Below are 13,541 nucleotides of genomic sequence, written 5' to 3'. Positions count from 1 at the left end.
AAAGCCTGAAAATTTTTGGTAATTCTTGACAATTAGTGGACCTCTGGTAATTGGTCAGAAACACTGGGCCTGCACATGCACATGCAAGCTGGACTTTTCAGGACACATGCTCCACTAGGGCATCCCATCATTGAGAGCTGTGGCTATGTATTCAACATGTGTATTTGATGGAGCCTGCGACCATCATCAGGATACGTCTCAGGGTGAAATACTCTAAAAGTTCCCAGGCATGCCAAATGAACACCAGGCCTCCAAAATGGCACATTCTCTCCAAGAGGACTCACTCCCTCTGAAGGCCAAGAAGATCTCATAATTTTAATGTTTTAATTCTTAAGTACATACAATAATCTGAGTGACCTTAGAAAGTGTTTTCACCCCTGCAGGTGAAGGATGTTCATTCAATGGGACTGACCACTTTAATTCAATGCCATTAGCAAATATTAGGCTGCACAGAAAGTGACCATGATCTTTGGCTATTTACTGGGAGACACTGCTGATAGCCACACTAGTACCTGGTACACTGAACAAGTAGTGGACGTATGTAGCCAGTGATTGGTTTCGCCCCAATGAATCTTTCGTCATCTCCTCACTATTATGGAGCCGGTCCACAATTTCAATCAGCATTTCAAAGATTTCTTTGCTGACTAGAGCTGTGAATGAAAGAAATGAGATTAACAGCAAAATGGACAGATACTAAAGCAGCAGTTAGCCAAAGTCAACCAGTGCATTTGCGTCACCCTGATTTCCAACTCAACCTATGCAGGAGACAACTCACCTGAACTCAATATGTAGTATAATCAACCCAACACAAGTCACTAAGCCAGTTACTAACATCTAACCTCAACACCAATTTTACCCAGTCCTGGCTTCCAACTCACCCAGCTTGGAACATAATTCTCCCAACATGAACACACAATTCAAACAGCTATGAGTATCCAATACCAACACCCAACTCACTAAACACTGGCTTTCAACTCACTAGGCAATAGATGCAGCCAGATCAAGACTCTAATCTTACTGGCCTCCACTTTGTATTCCATATTTCCATACAACTTTGATTGAAGCTATTCAGTTCATTGAGTCTATGCCAGCTCGCAGACCAATCCCAATCCCCCACCGATTTTCTACTTAACTATTCTCCCTACATTCCCATCAATTCTACCATCCACCTACACTTCAGGCAGTTTTATATTGACTAATTAACTAACCAATCCGCAAGTCTTTGGCGTGTGTGAGGAAAGCAGAGCACCTGGAGGAAACTCACATGGTCACAGGAGGAATGTGTAAACATCACACAGACAGCATCTGAAGATTGGATGGCTGGAACTGTGACACTGTTTCTGTGGGAAATTTCTTAAGCTTAAATAGTCTTTTTCTCAGTCCTCATTATCCTTGCACCCTGATATATTTTCAGTTTGTTTTTTGTAATTTTTTTTAAATTGGGAGAATAAAATGCAAAAATAGAACAGATGAACATTCCACCAGAGGGCACTGGACAGTCACACCAAATCCCTTCCCTGATATCTCACTCCAATTTAATGTCAGCCCCACAAAACAATTGAAGGGTTTCAGGCTCTTTGCAGAGGCACACAAGCCAAGCACCAACCCTGCACGTCATATTCACATTCTTATTACTTCTTGTAAAACATCTATCATTTGCTTCCCTTTTCCACGAGAAACAGATTCTTCTTTATAATGCAGCTAGGCTTTTCACATTGCATATCTGGACAATTGCAAATATTATGCTTGACAAGTACTACATTTGCTAACATTTGTCTGGATTAACTTTTTTAACATTTGATAATCAGCAGAACAGCCATCTCCTCAGTGCAGTGTGTTTAGTAGGTTGGTTAATAGGTAACCACCTACTAATAAATACCATCGCTTACACAGATCCCAGCAAGAATCAACATTCTGCAGAAAGAGAGGGGAGAAGAGAAGGAATTAGTGGAGGAGGGGAGGAAAAGGAGTGTGGAGGAACATAAAAGAGCTGGAAAAGAAAAGAGGTGGGGGGAGAAGTGGAGGGAGAGACAGAAATTGGCAGAAAGAAAGAGAAAGATAAAAGTACTTAAAGTATATTGGAACAGCCATAGTTAATTGGAACAGCCAGGGTTTGAGGTCAACATTTACTCACATGATTGAACTGAATTTTTTATTTCAATTGAAACCCACAACTATGATGTAAAGCAGATGAATGCTCTGACAAAGGAATTTTACTGAAGTTAATTTAACAAGTATACAGTAGAGTTAATCAAACCTCCTTCTGTTGCCATCCTGGAGCTCAAGATCAACAGTGGCAGCAGTTTGTCTAACACCACATACAAGAACCGGACAAGTTCCTCCAATTGAACCTGGCTGATCGCAGAAACAGCCTGTCTCAGAGCCTCTGTCTGCTGGGGTACAGAATGGTGTTCACCCACATTTTCACACAGTGAGAAGAATCGCTCCAAGTTTTTGTCCTGTAGTAAACAGATCACAATGTGACTGGTAACAGAGAGTTGTATCCTTTCAGATATTTTCTTTTATAACTTTGAACAAAACAGAGCAAAACTCATTAGACTAATTTATATTAATCCTGGTGTCCACAAAGTGTTAAACTCAGTTCATTAAGCCCCTTGAACCTGTTCTGCCAGTCGAGTAGACATCAATTAGCGTGCACCTTCACTCCATGTAATCACTATGCTTCTGTTAACCTTGGATCACAAAATCTGTCACTAGGTTTCAGATTTTCAGTTGGCTCCAGTGTCAAGAGATCTTTGGTAGGGAGAGTGGCAATTTCTATATCTGTTGTGGCCATATATCACAGAAAAGTCCTCAAGCTTACTGACAGCATGCACAATCATTCTACATGTCCACCCATATATTGTCAAGTGAGGCAGATGGCCAAAGCAGATCCACCTTCTTCCCTTTAAAGGTGGCCTCAATTTTATGTAACAATGGATACCTTGTCCAGGCTCAAGAGCCAATCACAGGAAGGTCCCCTGACATGCCTGCCCTACTCCTCACAAAAACGGTGGCCAAAGATCAGAAACATCTGTCTGCTGGAGCCAGAAATTGAGCAGTGGCCTCCTTAAATAATCAAATGGAGGTTGTAACCTCTCTTAGTTTTGCCTCACAGCTCTGGCGACCTGGGTTCAACCCTGATCTCAGGAGTTGTCCGAGTGGAGTTCCCAAGTTCTCCCTGTGACCATGTGGGTTTCCCCCCAGGTACTCCAGTTTCCTCCCTCATCCAAAAGATGTGCTGGTAGGTTAATTGGCTACTGTAGGTTACCTCTTACTGTAGCTAGTAACAACATAGGTTACCCCTAGTAACAACAAAAAAATAAAAGGGAGATGATGGACATGTGACAGAGAATGTTGAGGGCTACAGGGAAATAGGAGGGATGGGAGTGATAGGTTTGCTCTGTTAGGAGCGGGCACAGACCATATTGTAATATATAAATAAGTAAGTTTACCTCAGTCAGTCCATGTACTACACATAGACATAGGTGGGAGATCATTATGATTCTTCACCATATTCAACAGTAGAATTTCTTAGAACCTCTGAATGAAGCTTTTATTAAAATTCTGACATACGGTAGTGTAGATAAGGCATGGTAGTGTAGATAAGGCATGGTAGTGTAACGGTTAGCATAACGCTTTACAGCACCAGCGACCCAGGTTCAATTCTGGCCACTGTCTGTGAGGAGTTTGTACGTTCTCCCCGTGTCTGCATGGGTTTCCTCTGGGTGCTCTGGTTTCCTCCCACATTCCAAAAGATGTACAGGTTAGGAAGTTGTGGGCATGCTATGTTGGCACCGGAAGCATGGCGACACTTGCGGGCTGCCCCCAAAACACTACGCAAAAGATGTATTTCACTGTGTATTTCGATGTACATGTGACTAATAAAGATCTTATCTTATATCTTATCTTTAATCTCCACCAGTCCAGTTATGATACACTGATATTCTCCACAGGAGGTCTGTATGTTCACAATCACACTCCTTTACTGAGACAATCAGCGCAAATGATTGCTCAGCAAGCCCAGAAAGGAAGAAAAAATAAACACTGGAATTGGATAAGGCATGGCACTCTACGCAAGTGGAATGCATGTCCGTTTGGCTTACTGGAGGCTCTTTGGTCTCTGTACAAAAAGGTGAGAGGTTCAAGCTCCACTCTGGGACTTCAGTACATATTCTTGCTGTAGACTTGGCGTACTACTATGGGTGTGCTGTATTGTCAATGACCTTAGGTTGAGATAGTAAACCAGAGGACAACTGTGCCTGTACTAACCTCTCAGGAAGATGTTAAATATCTCCTGTTATAAATGGAACAAGGAATTTCCTTGGAATCTGGACTAGCATTCTTCACTCAAACAACATCAACAAAAATAGATTATCTGCTTGTTAGTCTCCTTGTTTTTGCCATCGGGGACTGGCTGTTATGTTTGCACATGAAAATAATTCTGTGCTTTCAGAAGTTTTGAGAGGTCAGAAATGAATGAGGCTCTAATTAAAATCAGAGTCAAACAGGTTGAAAGCAAAGCTTCATAGTCTTCATTTTTAAGTTATAAGTTTTGCTTCAAACAAAAATCACCAAAATAGAAGTAAAAGTTGATGGGATATGTCAGTCATTAAAAAGCAAGTCTCCAGCAGGCAGTTCTCAAGAGTTGTAGGGAAATAAGAATGTAAGAAGTAGAAACAGCTCTGCTGTTCAGTAAGATTATGGCTGATCTTTTACCTCAGCTCCAAGTTCCACATCCCTTGATTCCCTCAATATCTTGTATTTATAACAACACAGAAGTAGGCCATTTGGCCCATCAGGGCAATGCTGGATCCCAAGAGAGCAACCCTATCAGTCCCATTCCACCTTATTTCCTGTGGCCCTGTAAGTTATTCCCTCTCACATGGGCTATCAGGTCCCCTTTTATTCTTTTCATCACTAACCTACACTCAGGGATAATTTACAGTGACCAATCAACTGACCAGCACATCCTTGGGATGTGGGAGGTACCTGGAGTACCGGATGAAACCCACATGATCACAGGGAAAACATACAACTCCACAAAGTCAGGATCAAACCCAGGTCCCCGGACTTTTGAGGCAACAGCACTAACTACTGTGCCACTGTGCCAAATGCACTGTCCTGATTGTACTCAGCATCTGAGCCTCCACATCCCACTTGGGTAAAGAATTCCAAAGACTCACTACCCTCTGGGTGAAGAAACTTTTTCTCATCTCTGTCCTGAATGGCCATGCCCTTGTTCCCTGATTCTAGATATCCCAGCCATGGAAAACATTAACTCTACATCTACCCTACCAAGCCCCTTTAAGGTTTTGTACAGTAAAGAAATCCCCATCAAATCTGGCTCATATATCCCATATTATTTTACTTTTCAGTCAACAAGTTCAGGATACACTAACACTGAATGAGCTCAAGGTGTAGTGACATCACTCAGCAAGTTCAGGAAATAATATATCATTCTGGTCATGATGCAATGACTCAGTGAGCTCAAAATATTGTAGCATCAGACACGGACCTCTGAAAATGATGAGATTACTCAATGAACACAGGGTGTTAGAAGACTCCCACAGAGCCCAGCATTTGATGGAGCACCCAGAGGAGAAATTCACCAATGCTCAATAGCACTAAATGCACGATTTGGTAATATCTGTTCTCCACTCCTGAAATTTGCTTTTCATCCAAAGATGAATTTCAGAGAACTCAGGAAATAATGAGGCCATACAGTGATTTCTAAACATGATGAGACCACATACAGGTTCGGGATGTGGTGATATCACTCAATGGAGTCACAGGATGATGCGAGCAGTCAATGGGATCCACATGTGATTGCATCACATCGAGAACTCCAGAGTGAGTTCTAAGTGAGTTCTAGGAGTGACTGGATCATAAGAACTCAGGAGACAATGACATCATGAACATGATGAGATGGTTTTCATGAGCTGAGGGTGATGATGACATCACTCACAAGAGGATGAGATCAATCAGAATAACATGACATCACTGAACAAGATAAGCTCAGAACACAATGCTTGTGGCAGTTTTGGCATCACACAGCTTGCCTGCCAAATTGCATTGAGGCCGATGCATCTGAATGGGTCAAGGTGCTCTGCCAGTCCATCACTCCATGATCAAAACTAACTCAATCTTATGGCAGCTATGAGCCTGAAATCATTAACCTGAGGATATATTGTCGAAACTGGGCGTAGCTCCAACTTAAAGACTGTTTTCCGATTATCCAACCACTTCACCCCAGCCAGCGAGGTCTGCAATAAAGAGCAAGACAGTTATAAGGACTCATGCCCTTTGTACAGTGTGGTGACCATAACTGAATTACATTTCACTTTGTCATTCTTCAAGTGCCAAACACCACATCTGGCTATGATAACATTGCAGGGACACAGTTCAGAATAGCTGTCAGGCACTAACCAACCTTCTGTAGAAAAGCACTGCCAAGACTTCAAAAGCATTATCCACCCCAATGCCAAGGCCCGCATCAATGCCAAGCTCAAAGCTTTATGTGAGACAAATGTGGTTAAATGTGAGACAAAATCTTTAAAAATACCATAAAACTTAATAAACCACCAGCATTGTCAGAACCAGAGAAATCAAGATTGAGATGACAATACCAACAAGCTTGGGCGAGTTTGTAAGATAAATAGATCTAAAAGAGAAAAAAATAGGATGCAAATGTTTAAAGAAACACTTTTCAGCCATGAACTGTGAGATGTATACAAAAGTCCTCAATGGTGGCTGATTCCAAAGCCAAACAAAATTAAAATATCCAACTTACTCATCATCTCAGCCTTTCACCTACAAAGGCCACCCTCTCAGCTTGTTGCAAAGCAGTGGAGCATGGAATTGAATTATTGCAGAAAATGTCAGTAGACGCAACAGTGTGCTAATGGGAGTTAATGTTAATTGAAATACATGTGCCAAATGACGTGCTTGAGGGACAAGACTCCTGCCACCTATTTCCTGAATTGTCAGCCAAAATACACTTGTTATTAGCTCTGTGTAGGCTGCATTAGACAGATGCTGTTCTGGTGCTCGCTCTGTAAAGGCTGCAAAAAAACATTCAGCAGCTGCCTGTTACCCACAAAAACATACAAGTGCTGTGAAAGGCCAAGGTCAGAGTATCGACAGCACCTAGTAAATGAGTTTGGTTTCATTTTGTAAATTTCCTATTTCATTGTGCAAAGGAAGGGAGGCAAGTTTGGCCCACTCCTCTGTTGCAAATTCCTCACATTCCCAGAACTGCTGGGATGGCGTACGGAATCCCATTGGGGAAGAGGGAAGGCATGGAGTGGAGATGAGTGATAAGGTTTGACCTGTTATGGCTGTGAAGTGGGAAGCCTTCTTCAGCTGGAGAAGGTGTGGTGACAGGAAATAAAGATTTAGCAGAGACATCGAGATCATTCATGAGCTGGGACAGTATCAGTCTAGGGCAGGACAAAGACAGTAGCAGGTTGTGGGCGGCAATTAGTCATCAGATGTTGCGTGTAAATGGGGAGAGATTCTGTGAGCCTTTTAATTGGCTATGGGTGGCCTCAGCGACAACTGCTCATTGGATCAAAGCACCAAGAGGCATGCCCTTGACGCAGCAATGACAGGGTTGAATGGAGACAAGAAGACCAGATTTAAAGCTTGGAATAAGGTAATGGGACATAATCATCACACTTGCTTTCAATTAGAAGAAATAAGCAGTGTCAGGACAGCACGGTGTTAGTGACCTCTTCTGAACTTTGAAAAAGGTCCATGGTGGGGTGGGTAAGATGGGGGAAGGTGAATGTAGTACTGGGAGGGCAAGAAAGCTCATCCGGAGTGGAAAATGTACTGAGCAGTTCAGCGACCCAGGAAGTGGGTGGTAGGCCCAGGAATCAAATTAAAGAGGAAGCAAGCAAAGGAGGTGAACATATTAGTGGTGTTACTGGAGGGGGAAGGGAGAGGATAAACTGTGGGATACACACCTGAACTACCAATGGCGGCCCATGTTAATAAAATTTTAGTTGACCGAATAAAGCCATAACTTGCAAGACCCTCATTGACAGGTCTGCAGTGGAAAGGGTGAGCACCTTCAATTTCCTGGGTGTCAACATCTCGGAGGATCTATCCTGGGCCCAGCGTACAGATGCAACTATGAAGAAGGCATGTCAATATCTCTACTTTCTTCGGTTTAAGGAGATTTGGCATGTTATTAAAGACTCTACAAAAAAGATGTACAGTGGAAACCATTCTGACTGGTTACATCACAGCCTGGTATGGAAACTCTAATACACAGGAACGCAAAAGGCTGCAGAGAATAGTGGACTCAGCCAGTTCCATCATGGGTACAGCTTTCCCAACCGTCGAGGACATCTACAAGAGACGATGTCACAGGAAGGCAACAGCAGTCATTAAGCACACCCACCATCCAGGCCATGCCCTCTTCTCATTGCTGCCATCAGGCAGGAGGTACAGGAGCCTGAAGACCCACACCTCAAGATTCAGCAACAGCTTCTTCCCCACTGCCATCAGGTTCTTGAACTGACTGGAAAATCTTAACACTACCTAAGACTATATTTCATTTTTCCCTCTCTCACCTTCCACTTAAGTTAATCTTGTTATGTTGTTATGTTTATTTTGTCATGTATAATTTATGTTAATTTAAGTTTATGTTAACTTATGTTGGCCATGTTTGTAATGTACTGTATTGCTGCTGCAAAAGTTTAATTATCATGGCATTTATACCCTGTGTATGTATACCTATGACAATAAATTTGAACTTGGACTTGGACTAGAGATTATGGAGCACCAGCTTCTCTCACTTTACCCTATCTATTGTTCCTCCTTCGCCACCCCTATGTCTTTTGCTTGTTTCCTCACATTGACCCTACATGGGTAGGGCCTCATCATGTCAGGGGTGGGAGGCATAAGGCCAAGGAGGGACTCTGCTCACTCTCCCAAGCTGCATGGATACTACTGTGGCCCAGGAGAGAAAACTGAGGGCAGGTCCACCATCTGAGGCCCAAGCTAACCACTGGGATATAGCAATAAGTGAGGGAACAAGTGAAACTACGGCAGCAAAATATGGAAAATTGGAGGGGATTAAGGGTGGCAGGGGAGATAGTAGGAGGTGGGTCTGAACTAAACCTTCAAGTAATTCTTAACTCTGGAAATGGAGTTGTGGATTGCAAATTTAAATTATGTCTTAAATTTCAAGACGTTAAGCCTAAGTTATTAGCAGGCCTAGGCTAAATGGGAAGGCGGAAGCCAAACGTTAGCAGCCACACAGAGTTGAGGCATTACTTAAAACAGAGATAACAAGTTTGTGCAGAATCCCAGAGATCACAGACCAGCACCGGAGAGGGAAAGGTTTTCAAAAATAAACTTGGGCAGAGCTCCAAAGCTGGTGTCTGGTTGCAGTGAGGTGCAGAACACTCAAAACTAAAGTGGCCAAGGAGGCAGACAGTGAGCAGTGGAAGATCTTACACAAAAGAAAGATGCACAGACGGCAAATCTGTATTACAGTTTACTCATCACATATTAATACATGAAATCCAGGAATCCATAAAGTTATTCCATTCACATTTTGCTCACAGCTTGCAATGGGGAAATTCAGGAGACGGGGATTGAAAAGGCAGCAGAATCACCTCATGTTTGGAGATTTGAAAAGTATGTTCGATAGTAAATATGAATATATTAGCTTTTAATTATAAGCAGGTATTAATGATGGAGGAAATAGCATGAAATGCACAAAGTCACAAGATTTTCATTTTAACATATAGATATAGTAGATTTCCCCAGGCAATTTGATTGGATGATTTTTAAGGACAAAAGCATTATTCCATATGAAAACGTGTTATTCTGCTGTTTAGATGAATCTATGCACCAAACTCAAATCCAGGGCATAACTAGTTCAATTGCTATCTAGCAAACATTGGCATGAAGTCAGTCAGTGCTCTGGGCTGTAGGTCAGCATTTAGGGAATGGGTATGTTTTGTACTGTCCTTAACATGCTGAGGGGATCAGCATGTATGTTAAAATGTATATTGTTTATTAATGTGAAAGAAAGATGACAATGTGACATCTAAATAATGGCACCTGAAGGTAGATGAATACTTGAAGAAAAAGGTACAATAACTAAGGGGATGGAGTTCCCAATTGTATGGAGAACTCCTCTTTAACCCATTATGTAAAAAGTCCAACAAAGAAGGATGCAGTATTGATCCAGTATCTAATTACGGGGATCATACCAGAGGGAAGTAAAAATTAAGAGAACGTCTAATAGTGACTGTAAGTTAATATGCTTTTAAATGATAATAGAGAAAGATTTACATGTTATGAAAAGCCAGTTTAGAGATAAGAGAAAAACTAATTTTGAGGGGCTGAGAATAGAACTTAGAAAAAAATAACATGGCCAACAATACTGGGAAACAATGACATTGAATAACTATGGGAAACACTTGAAATAGTGTTCAACAGAGCACATGAAAACATATTCCACTGAAAGGAATAGGCAAACTAAATGCCCATGAAACTCCATGGACAAAGAAAGTTATAAGGGAACAATTGAGGGAAGGAAAGAAGCATACATTAAGTCCATAGACTTTAGAGGAGTACATAATAAGAAAAAATAAAGGGATCAGAAAAAAAATTAGAAAGACAAAGAGGAATTAGAAAATTAAATTATCAAGGAGCATAAACCAATAAAAAAAGTATTTTTCAGCACATCAATAGAAGAAGGAAGGTTGGGATATGACAAGGATGATCAAGAAATAGACAGGACTCAGGGATTGGCAGAAATATTAAATCATTTGCTTTGGTATTGAGTGGCTAGATAGAACAGGTGGGCATGACATTGGACGATGAGATGAGTAATGAGAAAAGAGCATTTTAAAATAATAAAAGGAGACACATTAAATAAATTCATCAACTCAAGGAAGGTAAGAGAGATCTTATTTGTCAATTGAATTTTTTAAGAAGTAGCGGGGATACTAGATGGTAATACAAAAGATATAATTTGTCTAAATTTTCTAAAGGTTTTTGATAAGTTACTCTATAGTGAACTAATGAATAACGTCAGGAACTGTGGAGTTAGAGAGCAAGTAGCAGAATGGATTGCTGGCTAGCATCAAGACAGAAACCAAGGAGTGACACCATTCAACCTTCATGGTGGATATAAGTGGACAGTGGTATTCTGCAAGGATTTGTGCCAGGACCACTGCTCTTCGCACTTTACATCAATGATTCAACTTTGGAATCATAACTAAAATTGCTTAATTTGTGGATGGCACCAAACTGGGCGGTAAAGTCAATCCTCAGAAGTACTGCAACAAATTACAGTAAGATATTAATAAACTTGGCAATTACTTGGCAGATGGCGTTCAACACAGATAACTACAAGGTAGTATGTTTTGCTAAGAGTATAATGGTCACTTATAACTCAAAGAATGCACACCCAAGTGGGTAAGAGGAATAAAGGGATCTCAGATCACAAATGCAGCAATCATTAAAAATTGCACCACAGGTTAGCAGGGCCATAAAGAAAGCAACCCAAACACTGGGGTTTATTTCTAGAGGTATAGAAGTGTAGTTCTGGTCACTGTATTATAAAAAGGATCCAGAGGTACAGGAGACGTTGCGGCAAGATTTACAAGGACGATACCAGAAATGAGAGGGGATAGGAATCAGGAAAGGATGAACAGTAGGGAAAAGTGTAATTACTGGCTATCAATATACTGTAAGTGGAAATTAAGCAATAACCAAAGAGTGATGAGACTGTGAAACTTGCAACCACAGGGAGGGTTTGAAACAAATATTGTAGATCTATGTTAAGAGGAAGCTAGAAAAGTAGATGGGGGAGAGGAGAGTAGTGGGTTACGCTGAGATGGTAGCAGATGATGAGAGCATAGGCATCGCTATGGACTGGTTGGTCTGAATGGCATTTCAGTAGCATACTGTACATTCAAAGTAATCCTCTGTAATCCTACGTGAATACAGAGATGCACCAGTTATTATATTAATATGGATAGATATTCAGCAACTGTGTACTTACAGAGGTTACTGAATACTGGGATGGAGGCTTCTCCAAACAAACAGGAAGCTCGAAAGATCCAGAGCGCAGATGTCCATTGTCCAGGATTGGTAACCACTATTGATAATTAAAGGATGGATAATTAATACTACCCCATAATGATAAAGGAATGTAAACATTTTTGTGTTATTCATTATCCTTTTGTAACTGAGAGAATATAATGCAGTATTTAAAGTTTTCACTGGATAAGGAGTAGTTTCAGTGGCTGGTAATCAGATCATTGGAATGTTACAATTAAAACCATTAATTGCAATAGAAAACAAAATCAGAAATTCAAATACCTCCCAAAGATTCTCCATCGAAGGGGTTTCAAATGCCATGTGTTATGCACAGACTTTATCCACTGGGTCTTTTGCTTCATTATCTGAAACATGGGATCTTTCTCCTATATCTAATTTTGGACTGAGGTGCATGTCCACATGGGCACCCTCCAGACCACAGGAGCTTCTCCCCTCAAGTCTATGAGCTCTGCTAGTTTCTGGCTACAAAGTACACCTGCATCCTCATCACAACATGCTCTCTATTTGACATTCAATTCCCTCCATTTAGTTTACATACACAATAGTATTCAGGGGAAGTCTTCAGCCTCTCACTAGGGCCATGCCTATCCAGTTTCAACACCTTCCCATCCTACCTTGCTGTTCTTTTTAGAGCTCAAAAATCTGACCACCTCAGTTTTCAATATATTCTTCTAATTTATGGACCACCATCCACTGGGGTAGCTCATTCCAAAGATTAACAACCCTTTGAATAAAGAAGTTCCTCATTATCTTTGTTCAAAATGGACAAACCCTTACTTTGAGACAATGGCCCTTAGTTCCAGTCTCTCTAACCAGGCGAAACAGTTTTGTGGCATTTACTCCATCAAGCCTGTTGTGAACTTTAGGCATTTGAATAAAGCCACCTCTCATTCATTTTATGAATGATAACCTATCATCCCAGGATCTTATAACATCATTGAAGCATCGGTGTAGGCAGGCAGTCTAACTGCTGCAAGTGGCAGCAGTTCCATTATAGGAAAATAGATCTACCAAAAAATTTTAAAATGACAAAAAAGGCGGCAAAAATGTCGGAAACAATAATTCACAAACAACCATGTCTGTGAACACACAGAGTGTGTTCATTCCAATTTTAATTATTTTGTTTTAGCTTGTGCCTTTCCGGATGAACTAATTCTAATTATTTGCTGGAAATATTGTTTTCAATTATCAAGAGAAGGATTCTAACCAGGAACCATAAAATATATAATTAGTTCTGAATTATATGGAGACCAACCGCAGAGAAGCACATTTAAATGTCAGGTTCTGCAATGGACATTGAAGGCAGATCATATCACTGCTGAAAAGAAATGCCTTGTAAATGATTTTAAATTTAGAAACAATTGTTAGTGCTGTCCAGTGTTAATCCTTACAGGAAGGGGCCACAATCCTGTTATATGTAAGGCTGATCTCCATTTTGAATGCCA

At 41.0% G+C, this 13,541-nt stretch overlaps 1 protein-coding gene across 3 annotated transcripts in view; it reads right to left on the bottom strand.

Moving 5' to 3' along the window:
• The window catches only part of LOC127582385 (dedicator of cytokinesis protein 7-like), a 151,379-nt gene that overhangs the window by 51,622 nt on the left and 86,216 nt on the right, over window positions 1-13,541 (bottom strand). For all 3 annotated transcript variants that reach the window (XR_007958109.1, XM_052037571.1, XM_052037572.1), the window contains exons 18-21: window positions 12,038-12,133; window positions 6,180-6,266; window positions 2,258-2,459; window positions 513-650 (exon numbers count right to left, since the gene is read on the bottom strand). Coding sequence is in view for 2 of the 3 variants with exons in the window: in XM_052037571.1 (XP_051893531.1) it covers window positions 513-650; window positions 2,258-2,459; window positions 6,180-6,266; window positions 12,038-12,133 (523 nt within the window). In the remaining variant the exon portion in view is untranslated. The remainder of the gene's footprint in view (window positions 1-512; window positions 651-2,257; window positions 2,460-6,179; window positions 6,267-12,037; window positions 12,134-13,541) is intronic.

The sequence above is a fragment of the Pristis pectinata genome, chromosome 24 (genome assembly GCF_009764475.1).
Source record: "Pristis pectinata isolate sPriPec2 chromosome 24, sPriPec2.1.pri, whole genome shotgun sequence".
NCBI classification, from domain to species: Eukaryota; Metazoa; Chordata; class Chondrichthyes; order Rhinopristiformes; family Pristidae; genus Pristis; species Pristis pectinata.
The sequence above is the reverse complement of the archived record's forward strand: the minus strand, read 5'-3'. Positions and strand labels throughout refer to the sequence as shown.